We start from the raw sequence: 17,237 nt of genomic DNA, 5'->3' as shown, positions 1-17,237 counted from the left end.
CCCTGGTTCTTGCTTACATATTTTTGCTGTTCTACACTGCTTGGTGGTTTCCCCCTCACATGATATTTTTTCTTGTCCCTGATAATTTGCTCATTTTTTCTCCCATCTGCTTGGAATTCTTTTTTCACACTCCCACCTCTTTGCCTGGCTAACTCCTACTTATCCATTCAGACCCTACACCTGCTGGACCTATCTCTGTGAGGCCTGCCTTGACTTCTTCTGGCTGTGTTAGGAGTCTCTCGTTTGTGCTTCCATAGTATCCCATACAAGTGTCTATTGTTAAACTAATGGCAGTGTATTCTAATTATCTATCCATTTGTCCGACCAGACTTAGAGCTTCTGGAGAGCAGGCATTGTATGTGAATTCATCTTTATATTCCTAGTTACCAAAAAAGTATACATTCTAGTTAGTAGAAATGTTGATTGAATGAATAATAAACAGACCCATGGGACTGGAAGCTAAATTAATCATCTTAAATATCTACTTGATATATTAAATAGTTTCAGGGAACCACTGAAGGGTTTTGAATAGAATATTTACATAAAATATAAAATATTTAACTATGAATAATTGATAAGTATTTACTTGTTCTTTTACAAGTGTGATAATGTGATTGTGTTGGAGGGCAAGATTACATGCAGTACCTATGTGGTAGAATTATAAAAAGTGTTAAAACATAATATTCTATCTTAAAGTTTAAAAAAATACAGGAAGTAGCATCTTAAATTTATTGTGAGTTATTCAGACTTGTGAATAACATGCCCCCATTAAAAAGACCAACATTTTGTGACAAAAGTATTTTGTTGAAACTTTATAAATGTCACACATTTTAAACCTTAATTAGGAGCTTTAAGGGAATTCATCCATTAAATAAAAGAAAATAAGTGAAGTTAACAGTGAATAGGATTTGGAAATAGTCAAAACTGGCAAATATGAGAATGAAATACTAACATTATAACAAATTTGTTTTAGAATTTATCCAGGAAACATTATACTGTTTTGATGTGATATGTCCTTTTCTCCCAAAGGTGGGCTAATTTTCAGCATCAAGGAACTAAAAATTACTTAAGATACAGCAGTAATACAGTTGGTGCTCATTATTTGTGCTAGTTATTTGTATAAAGTTGCCATGAACACTGAATTATCAAATACTGAATGATTTTGCTCCTGGAGGAAACACAAAGTTAGGTTCCTGAGAGCCTTTGGTCACACTATTTTCATCAGCTGATCAATACATAGCCTTGTTTTATTTGTGTTTCTGTTTAAAGACACCTTATTAATATTTATTATTGATTCTATGTGCATTTTAAACAGCAAAAATCACCAGAATTTCTTGCTACTTTGCACAGGTCTGTGAGTAACCACAAAAGCACCAGTACAAGTAAATTTGGGAAGGATACAAGTAAATCTTATTGAGTAGGCAAATTGGCAAATACAGAATCTGCAAATAATGAGGATCAACTGTTTTTGAAATGTGTTTTTAGTTGCATAGATGAATTAACCACACATTTTGGATTGTATATATTTTACTGTTTCCTTTATTCTGAATATTACTACAATGCTCTGTAATTTTTCCTATGCCATTCTAAAGTAAACACATCTTTGGGACTATGAAATTAGGCTTATTTTTCATTTTAGTTCTTCCTCTCCCTTGTAATTCCTCGTGCTCCCCACCCCCAATTTTTCCCAAGTGTTGGAAAAGAGTACTAGATTGTTAGGAGATGTAGTTTCAGTGTTAACTTTGCTCTTACCTAAATGTGGGATCTTGAACAATTTATACGGCCAAGCTAAGTCTCATTTCTTTATCAGCACAATGATTGTGTTATGCCAGATAATCTCTAGGCTCTCTCAGCCTTAAAAGTGTTATTCTACATTTGTGGATCTTGGAAAATTCAGACACTAAAACAAGTTACAATACTAAAGCAGGGGCTTCCCTGATGGTGCAGTTGTTAAGAATCCGCCTGCCAATGCAGGGGACACGGGTTCAAGCCCTGGTCTGTGAAGATCCCATATGCCGTGGAGTAACTAAGCCCATGTGCCACAGCTACTGGGCCTGTGCTCTAGAGCCTGTGTGCCACAACTACTGAGCCCATGTGCCACAACTACCGAAGCCCATGTGCCTAGAGGCTGTGCTCCACAACAAGAGAAGCCACCGCAATAAGAAGCCCATGCACTGCAACGAAGAGTAGTCCCTGCTCAACACAACTAAAGAAAACCTGTGTGTAGCAACGAAGATCTAATGCAGCCAAAAATAAATTTAAAAAAAATGTTTTTAATAACTAAAGCAAAATGTTTTTTAATAATCATAATAAAATACAGATTTTTAAAGTGCCAGAATTTATTGCAATTTAATCTTAAAATACTAAAATTTTTTTCCTGAAAAATTATTATAAATTATTAGAATATGAATGAATTACCTGGGTAAAAGCTGTCACACACAAGTAGATAGACTTATGTACATGCAACAACCAGTTAAACAATATAACAAGAACACATTAACTTTACGACAGCAAGAAAAGTATTTTTTAAAAACCTTAAAAATAAAATTACCAAGAAAACTACAATAAGTATATGAAGCAAAAGAAGATTTGAATAAATTAAAAGATATAACCTGTTATTGGCCATCAAGCCATTAGGTTAATGAATTCAAAGAGAAATTCCATATCCTAAAATTATTGTGGAAAAATAAATGTAAATAAAGCCAGGCAGGAAATATTTGAAGAAAGAAAATAGTAATGATAGAGTACTGGAAAAGCAAAGCTTTTATAATTAAAACATCATGTTACTAGAACATGATAGGCAGGCATATCTGTCCATTACAGAAGTATGTAATAAATTTCCATATTACTTTTCTATTTCTTCATGAATGCATAATTCTAAGAATCATGGATTTATCATGATGTATATGACCTTTTATCTATACATTAAGAATAAGAGCACAAAGCAGCTGGTATTTCATGCTGCCATTTTTCTCCGGTGAAATTGAATTCCTTCCTGGTCGTTAAAGAACTTTGTTTTCCACAGGCCTTTTGTGGACATTTGGAGGTGGGGCACGAAGACGTAATTACAAAGACAGGACTGTATAATACATTGTTCTTCTTTATTTATGAATTATCAATTCCTATAATAATTTCAGCTGCTGCTGTAAGCTCTAGAGTTATAATAATAAATAAGTTACAGCCTCTTTCCTCTTTAAGTTCGTAGGTCATAAGGGAGGCTCAACTTATACAAGTAACTATTATTCAATACAGTAAGTATTGTGTTAGCTTTATGAGGTTAAAGAAGTAAGAGTTCTTTTTCTGCCTGAAAATTGGCACCATAAGAAAGAAGTGCTTCACAGGCCAAGACATTATGTGGGTCTCAGAAGCCTTTGAAAAATAAGTAGAATTTTGCCAAGAAGAAAAGAAAAAGAGAAATGACTAAAAACAGAGGAGAAGATACTTTTGAGCCTGTTCAAGCGTGGAAAAACACCTAGTATGCAAGGAAGCCTTCCTGACCCATTGAGGCATAAGTACAGAATATCTGAAGGAGGGCAGCAGAAATACCTGGAAAGATGGACCAGGAACAAATTGTGAAGAATCCTGAATACCATGTGAAGGGATTTGGTCATTATTCTCTAAGTAAAAGCAACCATCAAAAGCTTTTCAGAAGAGGAGCATGTGAAATACAGATACAAGACTCATTTAGAAGGAACTCTATGAGGAATATAGTTTAATGTCCTGTGAGCACCAGACCTGTAATAGGCAGAGTCTCCCTTCAACTACTTATATACCTGAAAGTCCTTTGTAACTCAAGGCAAACTATGAAGAAGACAAAAAGATTTGTTGACAGTGACATCAGCATTCTTTAAGACAGTTCTTCTCAAACCTGGATGCACATTGGAATCATCAGGGGAATGTTAAAAAATGTCGATGGCTGGGTCTCACCCCTGTTGATGCAGATTTAATTCACCCCTGTTTTCTAGGAAACAGTCTGGGCATTGAGAGTTTTTCAGAGCTTGCCAGGTGATTCTAAAATATAACTTCAAGTTTAAGAACTACCGCACTAAAATAAGAAGCTATTGTTTCTGCAATTGTAGAAGTTATTTTCCCCAAATTTTAAGGTCTCTGAAGTTTGGATGACTCTTACAACCCTTGTATGTGTTTCATTTGAAATTCCTTTCTTCTTCCCTCTAAAGTGCTCTTATTAAATTTATAACCATCTTATACATTGTATAACCAATGGTGTCTTAGAAAGGAGGAGATGTACTATATAAAATATAATAACTTACAATGAAATAAAAAGGATACATAGTAGCTAGCAATAACCCTTAACCAGCATGGCTAGTTTGTTGTTTCTTTGCTTGTTATTCTGGTCAGTATCCTCTTCAATACAGTGTCCTTCAATACAGAACTAGCGCCCATGCTGTTTTGCCTTCAAACATCTCCCCCTTGTTTCAGGCCCCTTTTTCCTACATACTTGCTCGATACGCACTTTCTAATTTTTGAGACTTCAATCGTTTTCCATTGGTGTCTACATAAAGTTTATCTTTTCTCCAGTATGTTCAAAAAATGTGGGCTGTAGTAATATAAGCTTTTTAACGTTCAGCTCTAACCTTAAAACATTCTCTTTTTGTTTTCCTGGTTGTGTTGTTCACTTTTAATTTCACTCTGGTGGCAGTGATAGGTTTAAAATCCTTTTGGCTAAAAGAAATACTTTGCAATTTGGAGTCATTTCTGAAAGCAGAGTCCTCATTCTTACAGTGCTTATTCCTCTGGCTGGCTGGCTGGCACTCTCTCTGTCTCTCTTTCTCTCCCTTCACCCTTCCTCCTTCTCTCTCTCTCTCTCTCATCCCCTCCTCCACCCCCTCAACACACACACACACACACACACACACACACCAAAATCTCAGAAATACCTCAGAGGCTTACTATGAAAGATGAAATGGTGCAGAAAGTGAAGGTGGACCTTTAAAGTGAGAAATTATGAGAATTATCAGAATCATGTGTCTAAGAATGTGCAATGCCAGTGAGAGAAAGGGAAAACAAGTCCGGAGATGTTTCAGAATTGCTGTTAAGGTTAGCGACTGAATGAATTTTTTGTTTGTTTGTTTGTTTGTTTGTATATGTGTTTGTTTTACTTTTAACCATTATCCCCACTGTAATGTAAGCTGCATGGGCATAGGATCTTGTTTGTTTTGTTTACTATTATGTCTGTACTACCTAGCTCATTTTCTTATACATAGTATGTGTTCATGAAATATTTATTTGTTTTTTTTCCAAATAACTGACTGAATGTGAGGAAGAAATAGTAAAGGAGAATAAAGTGTCAGATGTGATCTTTAGCATGATCCTAAATTCTCATTCGTATGTTCTCTGACAAACACTAACCAATAACCATGTCCACCAGAGAAATCTTGCTTAAATATTTGGAAAAAAATCCTAGGTATTTTAGTAAATGACAACCTCTGCATTAGTAACAATGTGACATAGCTGCAGAAATGACTGCATTAGTTTATATTTCTAGAAATTACTGTTCAATTAAAAGAAAATATTGATTCCATTGTATTAGATTATTTATTTACTGATATGAACCCTACATCCTCAGAGTGACACCAGAAAATTAAGGTGTATTCTAAAGATGGCAACCAAAAGAGAGGCCGTGTGGTTGATGAGTGGTTCAATTGCCTCAAAAAGGATAGATGAATTCAAAAGATCCAAGGGACTAGATCATAGACATGGTTTTGACTCCCCCATTCCATGGCCACAGGCAAGTCAGTTTTCTTTTGGCCCAGTTACCTCTTCTATAGAGAATGGGGAAAGTCTTCATTACTCTCTAAGCTTTCTTTCAGCTCTTTTATTCAAGAACTTAAAAAAAACCTTAGTATTATGCATGAACATGAGAATTATCTTCAAGTAATGAAGAGCTGTTCATATATAAAATGATACCAGTTTAATTTTGTTTTAGAAGGTAGAATTAGTCCTAACAGGTGAGATTTACAGAAGGAGATTTTAGTTCAACCTAAGGGATACTTTTTTAATCATTATATTAATGCAGTAAGAAAAGACTTGTAGTGTGAAGTATTGATGCTTCATCACTGTAAAGGATATCGTCATGTAGGGAAATTATTCACCAGGTTAGAAAGTGAACTTGATAACAGCTTCCAGGTAAAGTATTCAGTATTCTGATTCTCCTGTCTAAAGTAGTCCTAAGACATAGCCTCACATCCAGGGTTCTAGCAGGCTAGTATGCCAGTATATTGAATTGAATAATTTTTTTCTTATATCATAAGGGTGGGAGGATAGGAAGCATGGAGTATGAAAACTTCTTCTCTTTGATTCACTCTAATACATTCAGCAGGTTCAAGGTCAACTGCCGCCATTAATGATTCCTGTATTCCCTCCCGATCAACGGACACTGGCTGCAGCTGCCCAGCAAGGATTCCTCCTTCCTCCAGGCTTCAGCTATAAGGCTGGATGTAGTAAGTACCACTGATTTTTCACTTGGGAGTGTGTGGAGGGCATGGCTTTAGGCAATTTAATATTCCTGCCCCACCAAGAAATTAGATCACCCATATAGCATTTTTATTTTAAAGAGGAAACACACAGAAAGTGTAGAAAAGGATTTATGTTGTATTTAAGAGCTTAGATTATTTCTATGCTTCTGAAGCCAATATTTGCTTTGTATAATTTTGTTACATAACTTTCATTTCCAGTGTATTCTTAAATTATGAATATAATTTTCAGGTTCAATTTATTTTTATGTAGGTAAGACAGGAATATGCATTTTAATAGCTTTCCATTGCCCTTTAAGATAAACCCAAGTTTCCTAATGTGAATCAGTTGGCCTTCCATTATCCGTCTCCTCCCTACATTTACAACCTAATTTCTCATTAGGCTTCTTTTAGTTCTTAGAGCGAACCATACTCTTTCTTGACTTTGGACTTGAATTGTCTGTGTTCACTCTCCTTGGTTTTCTGAATCTCTTCCAGCTCAGGCAGGGAAAGCTGGCCTGATCTAGTTAGATCCCTTTCTCCAGGTTCCTTTGGATCCTGTGTATTTCCTTTCACTTTAATTATAAAGTCTATGAGGGCCAGTGTTCATTCTGTCTCACGTATTGTTATATCTAAACTTTTAGTACAATTTCAACTATTTGTTGAATGAATGAATAAATGATTGAGCATTCATTACAAACAATACAAGGGCATTTTTACAGTAAGTGATGGGTTATATTGAGATAACTGTTTATATTGCTTATCAACTTTACTTGCCTGTGATTTTATGACTTTTTTAAGGAAAATCAAAATTATACACTGTGAGTTTTGGAAACAATCTAATAATTGAAATATTTTCATTGAACAAAATAGAATACCATTGAAAACAATTAGCAAAGTATTATCATTTTAGATATTTATATAGAATATTATTTTGTAAGTTCCAGTAGATTTTGGTTCGTTTATATGTTAATAAATTGTCACATTAGCATCTTGCTATGCTTCAACACTTATTGCATTTCAGAAATTCTTCTGAACATTACTAGGAATCAAATCTGCTTCCTGTTAAATGATGTTTTGAATTTTCATATTTAACATTTATTCCTAGTTTTTAAACTTTCTTTATACAGCAATGAAGAAAGCCATATGAGTGAGTAGATTGCAACCATGGAGTCTAGGTAAAAGTGAACTGAACTGAGGAGTATAAAACTTCATACTTGTGGGCTTCCCTGGTGGCGCAGTGGTTGAGAGTCCGCCTGTCGATGCGGGGGACACGGGCTTGTGCCCCGGTCCGGGAGGATCCCACATGCCACGGAGCGGCTGGGCCCGTGAGCCATGGCCGCTGGGCCTGCGCGTCCAGAGCCTGTGCTCCGCAGCGGGAGAGGCCACAGCAGTGAGAGGCTCACGTACCACAAAAAAAAAAAAAAAAAAATTCATACTTGTAAGCACTTTGCTCTTTGCAGTTTTAAACATGGCTTTTGCACATCTTTCTCTTGACTTTGGTTTCCTGTGTTTTAAGACGGTGGTCTCACTCTGGATCCTTAATGTATTTATTTAATATTATTTGTTGCATAATACTATCTTTGTAGATTGATTCATCCAGAAACACCAACTTCTTTGTATAACTAAGGACTATATTTATATCCTAAATATTTAAATTCTAAAAATAATTTAAACTTTAAGAAGAGAATTTTAAATTCTATTGCTACATTGATTTCTGAGTTTTTAATTATAAAAGATTTTTTGTTTCCCTTTACCTAAGAAATTACTATTCACATTAAATGCATGTTGCCAATATGTTTTTCATAGCCTTGGTTACTAAAATGAAAAAAAAAATGACACTTTTAAAAATCATCAGTTGCCTCACACTGCACCTGCAATATGTACATAGAGACTAGTTCTGTTTTTAAAAAAGAAATTTTGTAAGCAACTTTAGACATAAGTCCCATTAGCGAATATTGTGCTGAAGAGAAAACCACATTGAGTATGAACAATAGCATAAAAGGCCCCCCTTTTCCAGGGGTCCTGGAAAAGGTCAAGAACACCTCTGCCTCACTCCCATTTGACAGAGTTGGCATAGCAAATTTGTTCAGTGTTAACGTAATGCGGCGTGGAGAAATGTTTCCCTTCCTAAAGGTGTTAATATATGAACCATTTGATATTCATACCTTCAGTGCTTAAAGTTATAAGTGATACCACTTCTTTTGTATCCTGGAAGTAAAATAGAATAAAGCCTCTACGGCTGCTGGAAAGCTTGAAATAAGCATCATGCCGAACTCTAGAACGAAGAAAAAGCCAGTAGTAAAAGAAAGTGCCACCCTTGCTGACACTCTCACACTGTCAGTTTGAATGAGGAGCTGGGTGGAAGCGATAAATACTCCAGACTACTTATTTCCTCCGTAATCATGTTGCAGGAAAGGAATCGAGGTAGGGAAAGAAATCTTGACATCTTCTCTCTTCAGTGGGACTCCCTGTTTTATTCCCCCCATAACTGTCAATCATATGTCACTTCTCTGGCTGTCATTTGTTTTAATTTGAGTAATATCACAGAGTTCTCAATGAAAGAGACACTGACTAATCCATCTTGATTTGAGTTTCAAGTAAATATGAAAGGTATACTATTTTTTGGTATCAAATACTCTCAAATCCATTCAAGAAAGTATTGATGATAAATTTTTCTGCTTAGACTATGTGTTTTGATAAATAAAATTAAAATCTTTGAAACTACACATGAAAGTTAAAATGTTATCAATGGGGAAAAAATAAAAACACCAGTTGGGTAACCTAACCATCATCAATTGACTAAGTTTCTTCCTTTTCCAAAAAAGAAGCTTCTAGTTGGAAATAAAGGTATTTTCCCTTTAAGAAATATGATAGTAGAAACACGGTGTGGAATGGACACCTACAGAATGTAGTTGCTGGAATTCCTCTTAACTGCTAGAAAGCATGTCATTAAACAATATAAGAATAAATTAATAGCACAGCCAGAGACTTCAGAGCACACTGGCTAGATAGAAAAGAAGCTTTAGAGAATGTTGTAGTACACTCTTATCTATGAATATGTAGGTCAGTTTACAAACATTGATACATTATCAGAATTTCAGTTCTGTTTTGGTGTTTGCTGTTAGTGAAATCAAGCATGAAACCACACTTCTTCATGAATCTATATCTAGTTATTGTCTTTCTTACTTCTTTTTTAAAGTCTAAAAATACTTCCAGACTTCTAAGGAGGTAAAAATAATGGTGTATTATTAAATGGAGTGCTTTAAATATGTATAATAACTTGAAAAAAGTTATGTAAAAACACTGGTTTAACATTCAGGGAAAAAAATAATGAAGTAATCTGTATTTTTAACTTACCAGTTCTGTGAAAATTGTCAATTCAGTTGCTACATGTTAAACACACCCCAGATTTTATATTGCACTAATTTAAAATCCCAATTTTAAATTATGTTTATGGGTACTAGCTCATTTTAATCAGAAAACAATCATTGAAGTCCTTGAAATAAATTTAAAAAACTAAATAACTAAAAACCTGGGAATTCCCTGGTGGTCTAGTAGTTAGGATTTGGTACTTCACTGCTGTGGCCCGGGATCAATCCCTGGTTAGGGAACTGAGACCCCGCAAGCTATGTGGCTAGGCCACAATTAAAAATAAATAAATAAATGCTAGTTCCAATTCTGAATTATAAACTGAATGTATGTACAAATGAGTTGGTTCAAGTATACTCCGGATGGTTGAAGAGTCTGAGGACACAGTCCATTTGCTTCTGCTGGAAAGTCTGAGTGGAGTCCTAAGCTTTTAACCAAAGACTTGAACCTGTGAACTGCAAAGCTTGTATCAGGTAGATTTTGGGGGTTTTTTATTTTTATTTATTTATTTAGGCTGCGTTGGGTCTTCGTTGCTGTGCGTGGGTTTCCTCTAGCTGGGGTGAGCAGGGGCTACTCTTCGTGTGGTGCGTGGGCTTCTCATTCTCTTGTTGCCAAGCATGGGCTCTAGAGTGCGGGCTCAGTAGTTGTAGTGCACGGGCTTAGCTGCTCCACAGCATGTGGGATCTTCCCGGACCAGGGATTGAACCCATGTCCCCTGCATTGGCAGGCGGATTCTTAACCACTGCGCCACCAGGGAAGTCCCAGGTAGATATTTTTGAAATAAAATTTACACATCTTTGACACCTGCAGAACAGTTTTATGTTGGCAGGAAGAGTTTTGTGCTGGCTCATCATAGAAAAAAATCTACCAAATTCAAAATGAATTTGAATACGTATGCTGGTTTTAGCCCAACATTTTATTTATTTTTAAAAAATTTTTTTGAATTTTATTTTATTTATTTTTATACAGCAGGTTCTTTTTAAAATAGATTTTTTTATTTAATGTATTTATTTATTCATTTTTGGCTGTGTTGGATCTTCATTGCTGCACGCGGGCTTTCTCTAGTTGCAGCGAGTGGGGGGGCTACTCTTCGTGGTGGTGTGCGATGGCTTCTCTTGTTGCGGAGCACGGGCTCTAGGTGTGTGGGCTTCAGTAGTTGTGGCTCGCAGGCACTAGAGAGCAGGCTCGGTAGTTGTGGCACACGGGCTTAGATGCTCCGCGGCATGTGGGATCTTCCCAGACCAGGGATCGAACCCGTGTCCCCTGCATTGGCAGGCAGATTCTTAACCACTGGGCCACCAGGGAAGCCCCTAGCCCAACAGTTTAGACTTGAGAGGGACGTTTGAGATAAAGTGGTTGAAGGTCGTGAGTTTCGTCATACCAATTTCTCTGACCCCAACTTTCAGTTCTTTTTCCACAACACTCAGCTTCCTTACACCCCAGCTCCCCACTCAGGTTAAGTGCTGTTCCTTCAGAGCACATATTTTATAGGCAGAAAGGAAAGGAATAGGTGCTTCTCTTTTTACTAATGACTATAGTCCTCTGCCTCTCTCTTTGTTTGGGTGTAAAATTTCTAGCCACGTAATTCTAATAGATGCTTCAGAAATTTTTGACAGGAAGACATTTTATGTGGAAATTTTTAAAAATCTACAGGAAGTCAAAATCCAATAAAATAACCCATTTTCTGTATATAGTAGGAAACAGTTGTAAAAGAGTTGGCTTGATAGTTTGGCCCCAAGTGTCAAATTGAATGTGTCACATAGCTACAGGTACAGTATCTTTCCCTAGAGATGGGCTATAGTTCCCAAACTAATGGGCTGTAGTTCCCAAACTGTGCTAAGATACCAGGGTGCTGAAGCTAATTCACAGGGGCACACAGGATATTTTACAATTTCAAGGAAAATACAGAGGCATCTCTCAGACACTACATAAATTACCTGAGTTGTTTGAAACATATTACTTAATAAAATGGAGCAGTTGGACCTTTCTTTAATCTTAGGAGTGTGAGGAAAGAATTATTGAGCCACTGATGGTTCCTGAATCCAAGATTTAGGAACTTGTGGCCTAGTGTATTATATATTCATTTTTTAAATGTTATAACCTTTTTACTTGGAAGTTATGGTTGTTGACCTATCATGTTACAACCACAGAACAGAATATTATAACAAAATTTATCTTGCACTTACGGGGATATGTATAATATTATTCAGATAAGCAATTGATTTGCCTTATTGTGCTACTTTAATTGTCCTTGTGCAAGTTGTTGAGATTGTTTCCTGACCTACAAAATGGATTAATATCACTCATTTTACTGAATTGTTACAGAGATTAAATAGGATTATATATGAAGCAGTGCCTACCATTGTGTCTATCTTATTAGGTTACTTATAAATGATGGATACTGTGTATAATACCAGCAAAACATACATCCTGTGCTCCTCTCACCAAAAAAAAATATATATATATATATATATATTATATTAGAACTACACCCAGCAATTAATTACATTTCATGTCCTATATAGCAGCGGTCCCCAACCTTTTTGGCACCAGGGACCGGTTTCATGGAAGACAATTTTTCCACGTACCACCAGTGGGCGGGGGGCGGGGTTCAGGTGGTAAGGCCAGTGATGGTTCAGACGGAAATGCAAGCGGTGGAGAGCGGCAGGTGAAGCTTTGTTCGCTCACCTCCTGCTGTGCGGCCTGGTTCTGCGGACTGGGGGTTGGGGACTCCTGCTATATAGGATCAAATTCATTCTGCCACCCCTGAACGAGACTTCCTCTGACTAGGAAAACGCAGTTGTTTAGAGAAAAGTATTTTAGTGATGATGGAAACATTTGTCTCTTAACTCTTTTAATTATAATCACCAAGTTTTAAACTTTTTATTATCATTTTACACTTGTCTATTAGAGCTCATGTTGGAAAAGATCATGTGATTTTTTTGAAAATATATTTAGTCATTGTTTTGGCTATATGAAGCTAGAAATACATTCACATACTCATTCTGCATTTTAACACATTGATTAATTTTTCAGAAATGTGCTAAATAAAATAGCCATATAAAGTTACTGATTGAAATATTTAATTGCCTTCTGAGATTAGCTTAAATAAATAGAAGTCGATGAGCCAAGCTGAATAAACTTAAAATATGCTGTACTTACTCTTCATCAGTTTTCTGAACAGTATTTCCACTTCCAATAAAAAAGGAAACTCTTAGTTAATTAGTTCCTCATATACCACGATAAAATTAATGTTTAGGAGTTAAATACCATAAACTTCCTCAGGCACATTTGCCGATGTGTTCCTGTTTTTAGTTAATGTCACATGTTTCATTGTTTAATGGGGGTATCATGTGGGTTTCATTATATCTCTCTGGTGCAGAGGGTCCATGTGTCTGGCATTTTTAGGAGACTGCATGCTAATTTCTGATTTAACTATGTCAGCTGTGTCAGCTGACATACAGGTCAGTCAGTGCTGAAACAATCACCAAATCACAAGCTAAAAACCATTGACATGGTATGCTTTTATTGAACTGACAAAATAGGAAACATGTGTTGTCAGGATCACATACTGTAGGTTCTTTGTAAATAAGCAGAGAAAAGAAGATATAATCACATCTTCAGGCTTCTGTGTTTGTGTGTGTTAGAATTATTGTGCCCAGCTCTTCCGTTTACCTCCCCTCCCCAAACCTTAGAAACCAATGACGTTGGGCAAACCTGACTTAGTTTAGAGCTCTGTAAATATTTATTTTTGTAATGAAGAACTTCATACCTAAACAGCCAATCATTTAAATTCTCATCTTAGATTGGTGACATAAAAATATGAAATGATTAAAAACTAAAGAGAACTGAGTGCAGAAAAAGTATGTAACATCGCACAATTATATGGTGACAGCCACCCTCCAGTTCTCATGGAACAGCTGTTTCTAGGTCAATAAAATAGTTTTTTGGGTTTTTTTTTTTTTTGCTAAAAATGGAGTTTATAATAGCTTACAATACAGTATTCATCACTGAGAAAAGAGAGATGTATATGTCCTTATTGTGACAAAGTGTCATAACTTAGTATAAAAATGATAGCTTATATTGTGCCTTATTGTTTATAAAACATAGAGACATAATTAATTTTAAGCAGTATAACTCTGTGAGGTGATAACTGTGCTATATTAGTAACCAATGTTTGATCCATTCTCCCCCACCCTCCCCCACACACACTACCACCACCAAAACACACACATACAAACAAACAAAAAGAGCAAAAGCCCTTTCTTTGATAAATTCCTCAGATTTCATTAGACTAAAACTATATCTAATCTTTTAATCCATCTTGTTTGCTTTTTAACAGTTAAGAACATTAAGAATGCCATTCAATTAAAATATAAACTCATTCAGCTCAGTATTTTCTTTTTGACATGATTCTCGTTCTTGATAACATAGAAGTGTCAAATTGGCTAGTGGCACTGTGTTTTCAGACCAGAGACCTCAAAATGTGATGTAACCTTATGAATTTGTAGCCTAACCCTCAGAATTCTAGGTTCATATTTTTGTTGCCACAGCAAACATGGAATCTCATCTTAGTATTAAACTCACACTAACTAAGGTCATCAAACTGAAGTATAAGCCCAGAGGAGCAATATGTTGTTTTATTTGAATAGATGTAACTGTTAATGATACTGAACAACTCTATTGCCCAGTAAACGTGCTCTTCACTGTAGAAAGCTCCAGTAGAAGGCCAACTTTAGTCATAATGTTGATAGGAAAGTATGGAAGCAGAAAAAATATTTAATAAAACAGGCTAAGATAATATCTTGCTTGTAACTCTATGATAGATGTCTGTTTTCCATGAGAACTGAACAAGTCATTCTGTTGGAATACCATGTGAATCAGATACTGTATCGGGTTTAACTATACTATAACAGGCCAAAATAATACTAGCTTAAACATGGAAAAAGAATATTTTTCACTCATGCAACAGTTCAAACATTGCTCATGGGGTAGCTCCGCGGTATGAAGTCCATGGCTTGTTCTCTTATTTATTGTACTGCTTTCCACAAAGCGTGGCTTCCATCTCATGGCATTATGTACCTTCTCCAGCTCCCATGTCCCCACTCCAGCCAGTGCAAAGGGCAGAAGCTGGGAGAGCTACAACTTTTTAAACAGTACAGTTTCACTAATAATTTATTTTTGATCTGTTTTCAAAGAACATATTTAAACCTATTTATATAATCAGCTCATACCAACCCTTCACATTTTTTCTAATATATTAAAGATAACATTTGCTGACTACACAAACCTCAAACAATGTAGAAGTATATGAAACAGAAACTAAAAGTTATCTGCCTACACTCATACCCTCCTATAATCCCACTCTGCAGAGGTGATTACTGTTAACAATTAGGTACCTATTTTTCCAGAACTAGATACAGGTATAAATATATTATGTATTCATAAATAAATATGTGTATACATCTATTTGTATCTAGATATCAATATGTAATATGCAGGATGTGAGAGTATCTGTATAATATATGCTATGATATATATATGTGATATGTACTACATAATATATCATGTATGGGGGGTAACTATTTTATAGACTATGTTCTACCGATAAATATAACAAAAAGTCATGGCCATCTTTCTTCCATACTTTCAGACCTGCATCATATTTCATTAAACTGGATGCACCATATTTTATTTATGTTTCCCAGTAATGAACATTTAAGTTTGTCTACAATGCTTCACAGTTTTAGGCAATGCTACAGTAAACTTTTTTGTGTGCACAAAGTTGCCCCAAATGAATTATTCGTGTAATCAGTTCCATTACCAGTATATGGTATTTTACTTCCATTTATTTGTTTCTTTTTGAACATTTTTTCATCTGAGAGATTGTCTGTACATTCTGATGCTCTCTGAGTTGGTTAATGGAAGGCTTAAAACTTTAAAAATTGACTTATCTGAGTTAAGCTCTGAATAAGCATCAGTGAGACTTGTAATCTGAAACTATTAATTGTCTCAATTTAATAAATTCTGTCAGAAAAAAAAATATGCAAGGTGTCAGAAGACCTTGGTAGTCTCAATCCCATTTTGTATTATTCTGTTCCCTTGGGCAAGTCATTTTCCTCTTTGTGCCTTAGCTTTTTAATCTTTAAGGTAGCTACAGTAATGTCTGCCCTACTCACTTCATGAGGAGATTGTAAAAGTTAGGTGGAATGAGTCTGTGCATTTCTAAAGAAGTAAGATTATTGTATAATATATCATTATTACTTGTTAAATGTATCAGCCCATTTTGAAAATTTAGAATGTGATATAATGATAAGGATTTCAGGAATTTATCTATTTTTAGGTCACTGTACTTCTGACCATACAAGACATTTGCATTATTTGTTTTTCATTTTTGGGTGGAGAGAAAATTTCATAACATTTCTTAATTTCCAGAGGTCTAAAAGTTACCATTCTAGTAGAAATCTCTAGGCCAGGAGTCATCCCAAATGTATATTCCATAGGCTTATTGTTAGAGTGGTTTAGGAAGCTTTCTGTTCTCGACCTGTAGATCACAGACTCTGGATACACCCCAGGAGGAAGGATGTCTATCAAAGGTCCTGACAGACAGAAAAGTGGAAAGGCTATCAACAGTGTCAAAAATTGAGATGCTTTTAAAAAATGAAATATTTGCTAAACCTTCATATTAAAAGTGGGAAATAAAAGAGAGCATTTGAACTGGTCTTAAGTGGCTTATATGAATGCCCCTCTTCCAGATCCCTACTTTTTAATACTTTCATCATTTTGGATGCTTTTCTCTGTGCCATTCATTTCTTCATAAGACACAGAGGCAAAATTTAGATAGTACTCTGATATAGATGTACATATAGAAGCAGTTCCTTAATTAATGATTCTCTTTGAGCAGCTTAAAATGAGTTATTATGCAATAATTAAATGATGCCTTGGTCGTAATGCTGGAATACAGAAGGAAAAGGAAACTTGTTTGATTTATTGTCACCTTTTCAGGGATACTCAGATTTCTTAGATAATTAATTCAGGAATTTTCATTTGTGCTAGAATTCCTTAGATTTATGGGCAAAGAGGTGAAGAAAGAATGCTGTATTTTTTATATGCAGAAGCGTCTTCCCACTTTGAAAGATGTTTCTTAAAGAGTTTATAAATTAATCTCTTACTAAACTAGCCAACAAGGTAACTATTAAATTAAGTAGGGTAAAGTTGGGTTTTTTTGTTGCTTGTTTTTTAAATTAATTAATTTATTTATTTTTGGCTGTGTTGGGTCTGCGTTGCCCATTGCTGCGCGCAGGCTTTCTCTAGCTGCGGTGAGCGAGGGCTACTCTTTGTTGTGGTGTGCGTGCTTCTCATTGTGGTGGCTTCCCTTGTTGCAGAGCGTGG

General features: G+C 35.6%; 1 protein-coding gene across 1 annotated transcript in view; it reads left to right on the top strand.

The window, feature by feature from the left end:
• SOX5 (SRY-box transcription factor 5) overlaps window positions 1–17,237 on the top strand; it is a 739,414-nt gene that overhangs the window by 602,384 nt on the left and 119,793 nt on the right. The window contains exon 8 of the mRNA XM_060112407.1: window positions 6,338–6,461. Within this exon, the coding sequence (XP_059968390.1) occupies window positions 6,338–6,461 (124 nt within the window). The remainder of the gene's footprint in view (window positions 1–6,337; window positions 6,462–17,237) is intronic.

This window comes from Mesoplodon densirostris, chromosome 11 (genome assembly GCF_025265405.1).
Source record: "Mesoplodon densirostris isolate mMesDen1 chromosome 11, mMesDen1 primary haplotype, whole genome shotgun sequence".
In the NCBI taxonomy this organism is placed as follows: domain Eukaryota; kingdom Metazoa; phylum Chordata; class Mammalia; order Artiodactyla; family Ziphiidae; genus Mesoplodon; species Mesoplodon densirostris.
The sequence above is the reverse complement of the archived record's forward strand: the minus strand, read 5'-3'. Positions and strand labels throughout refer to the sequence as shown.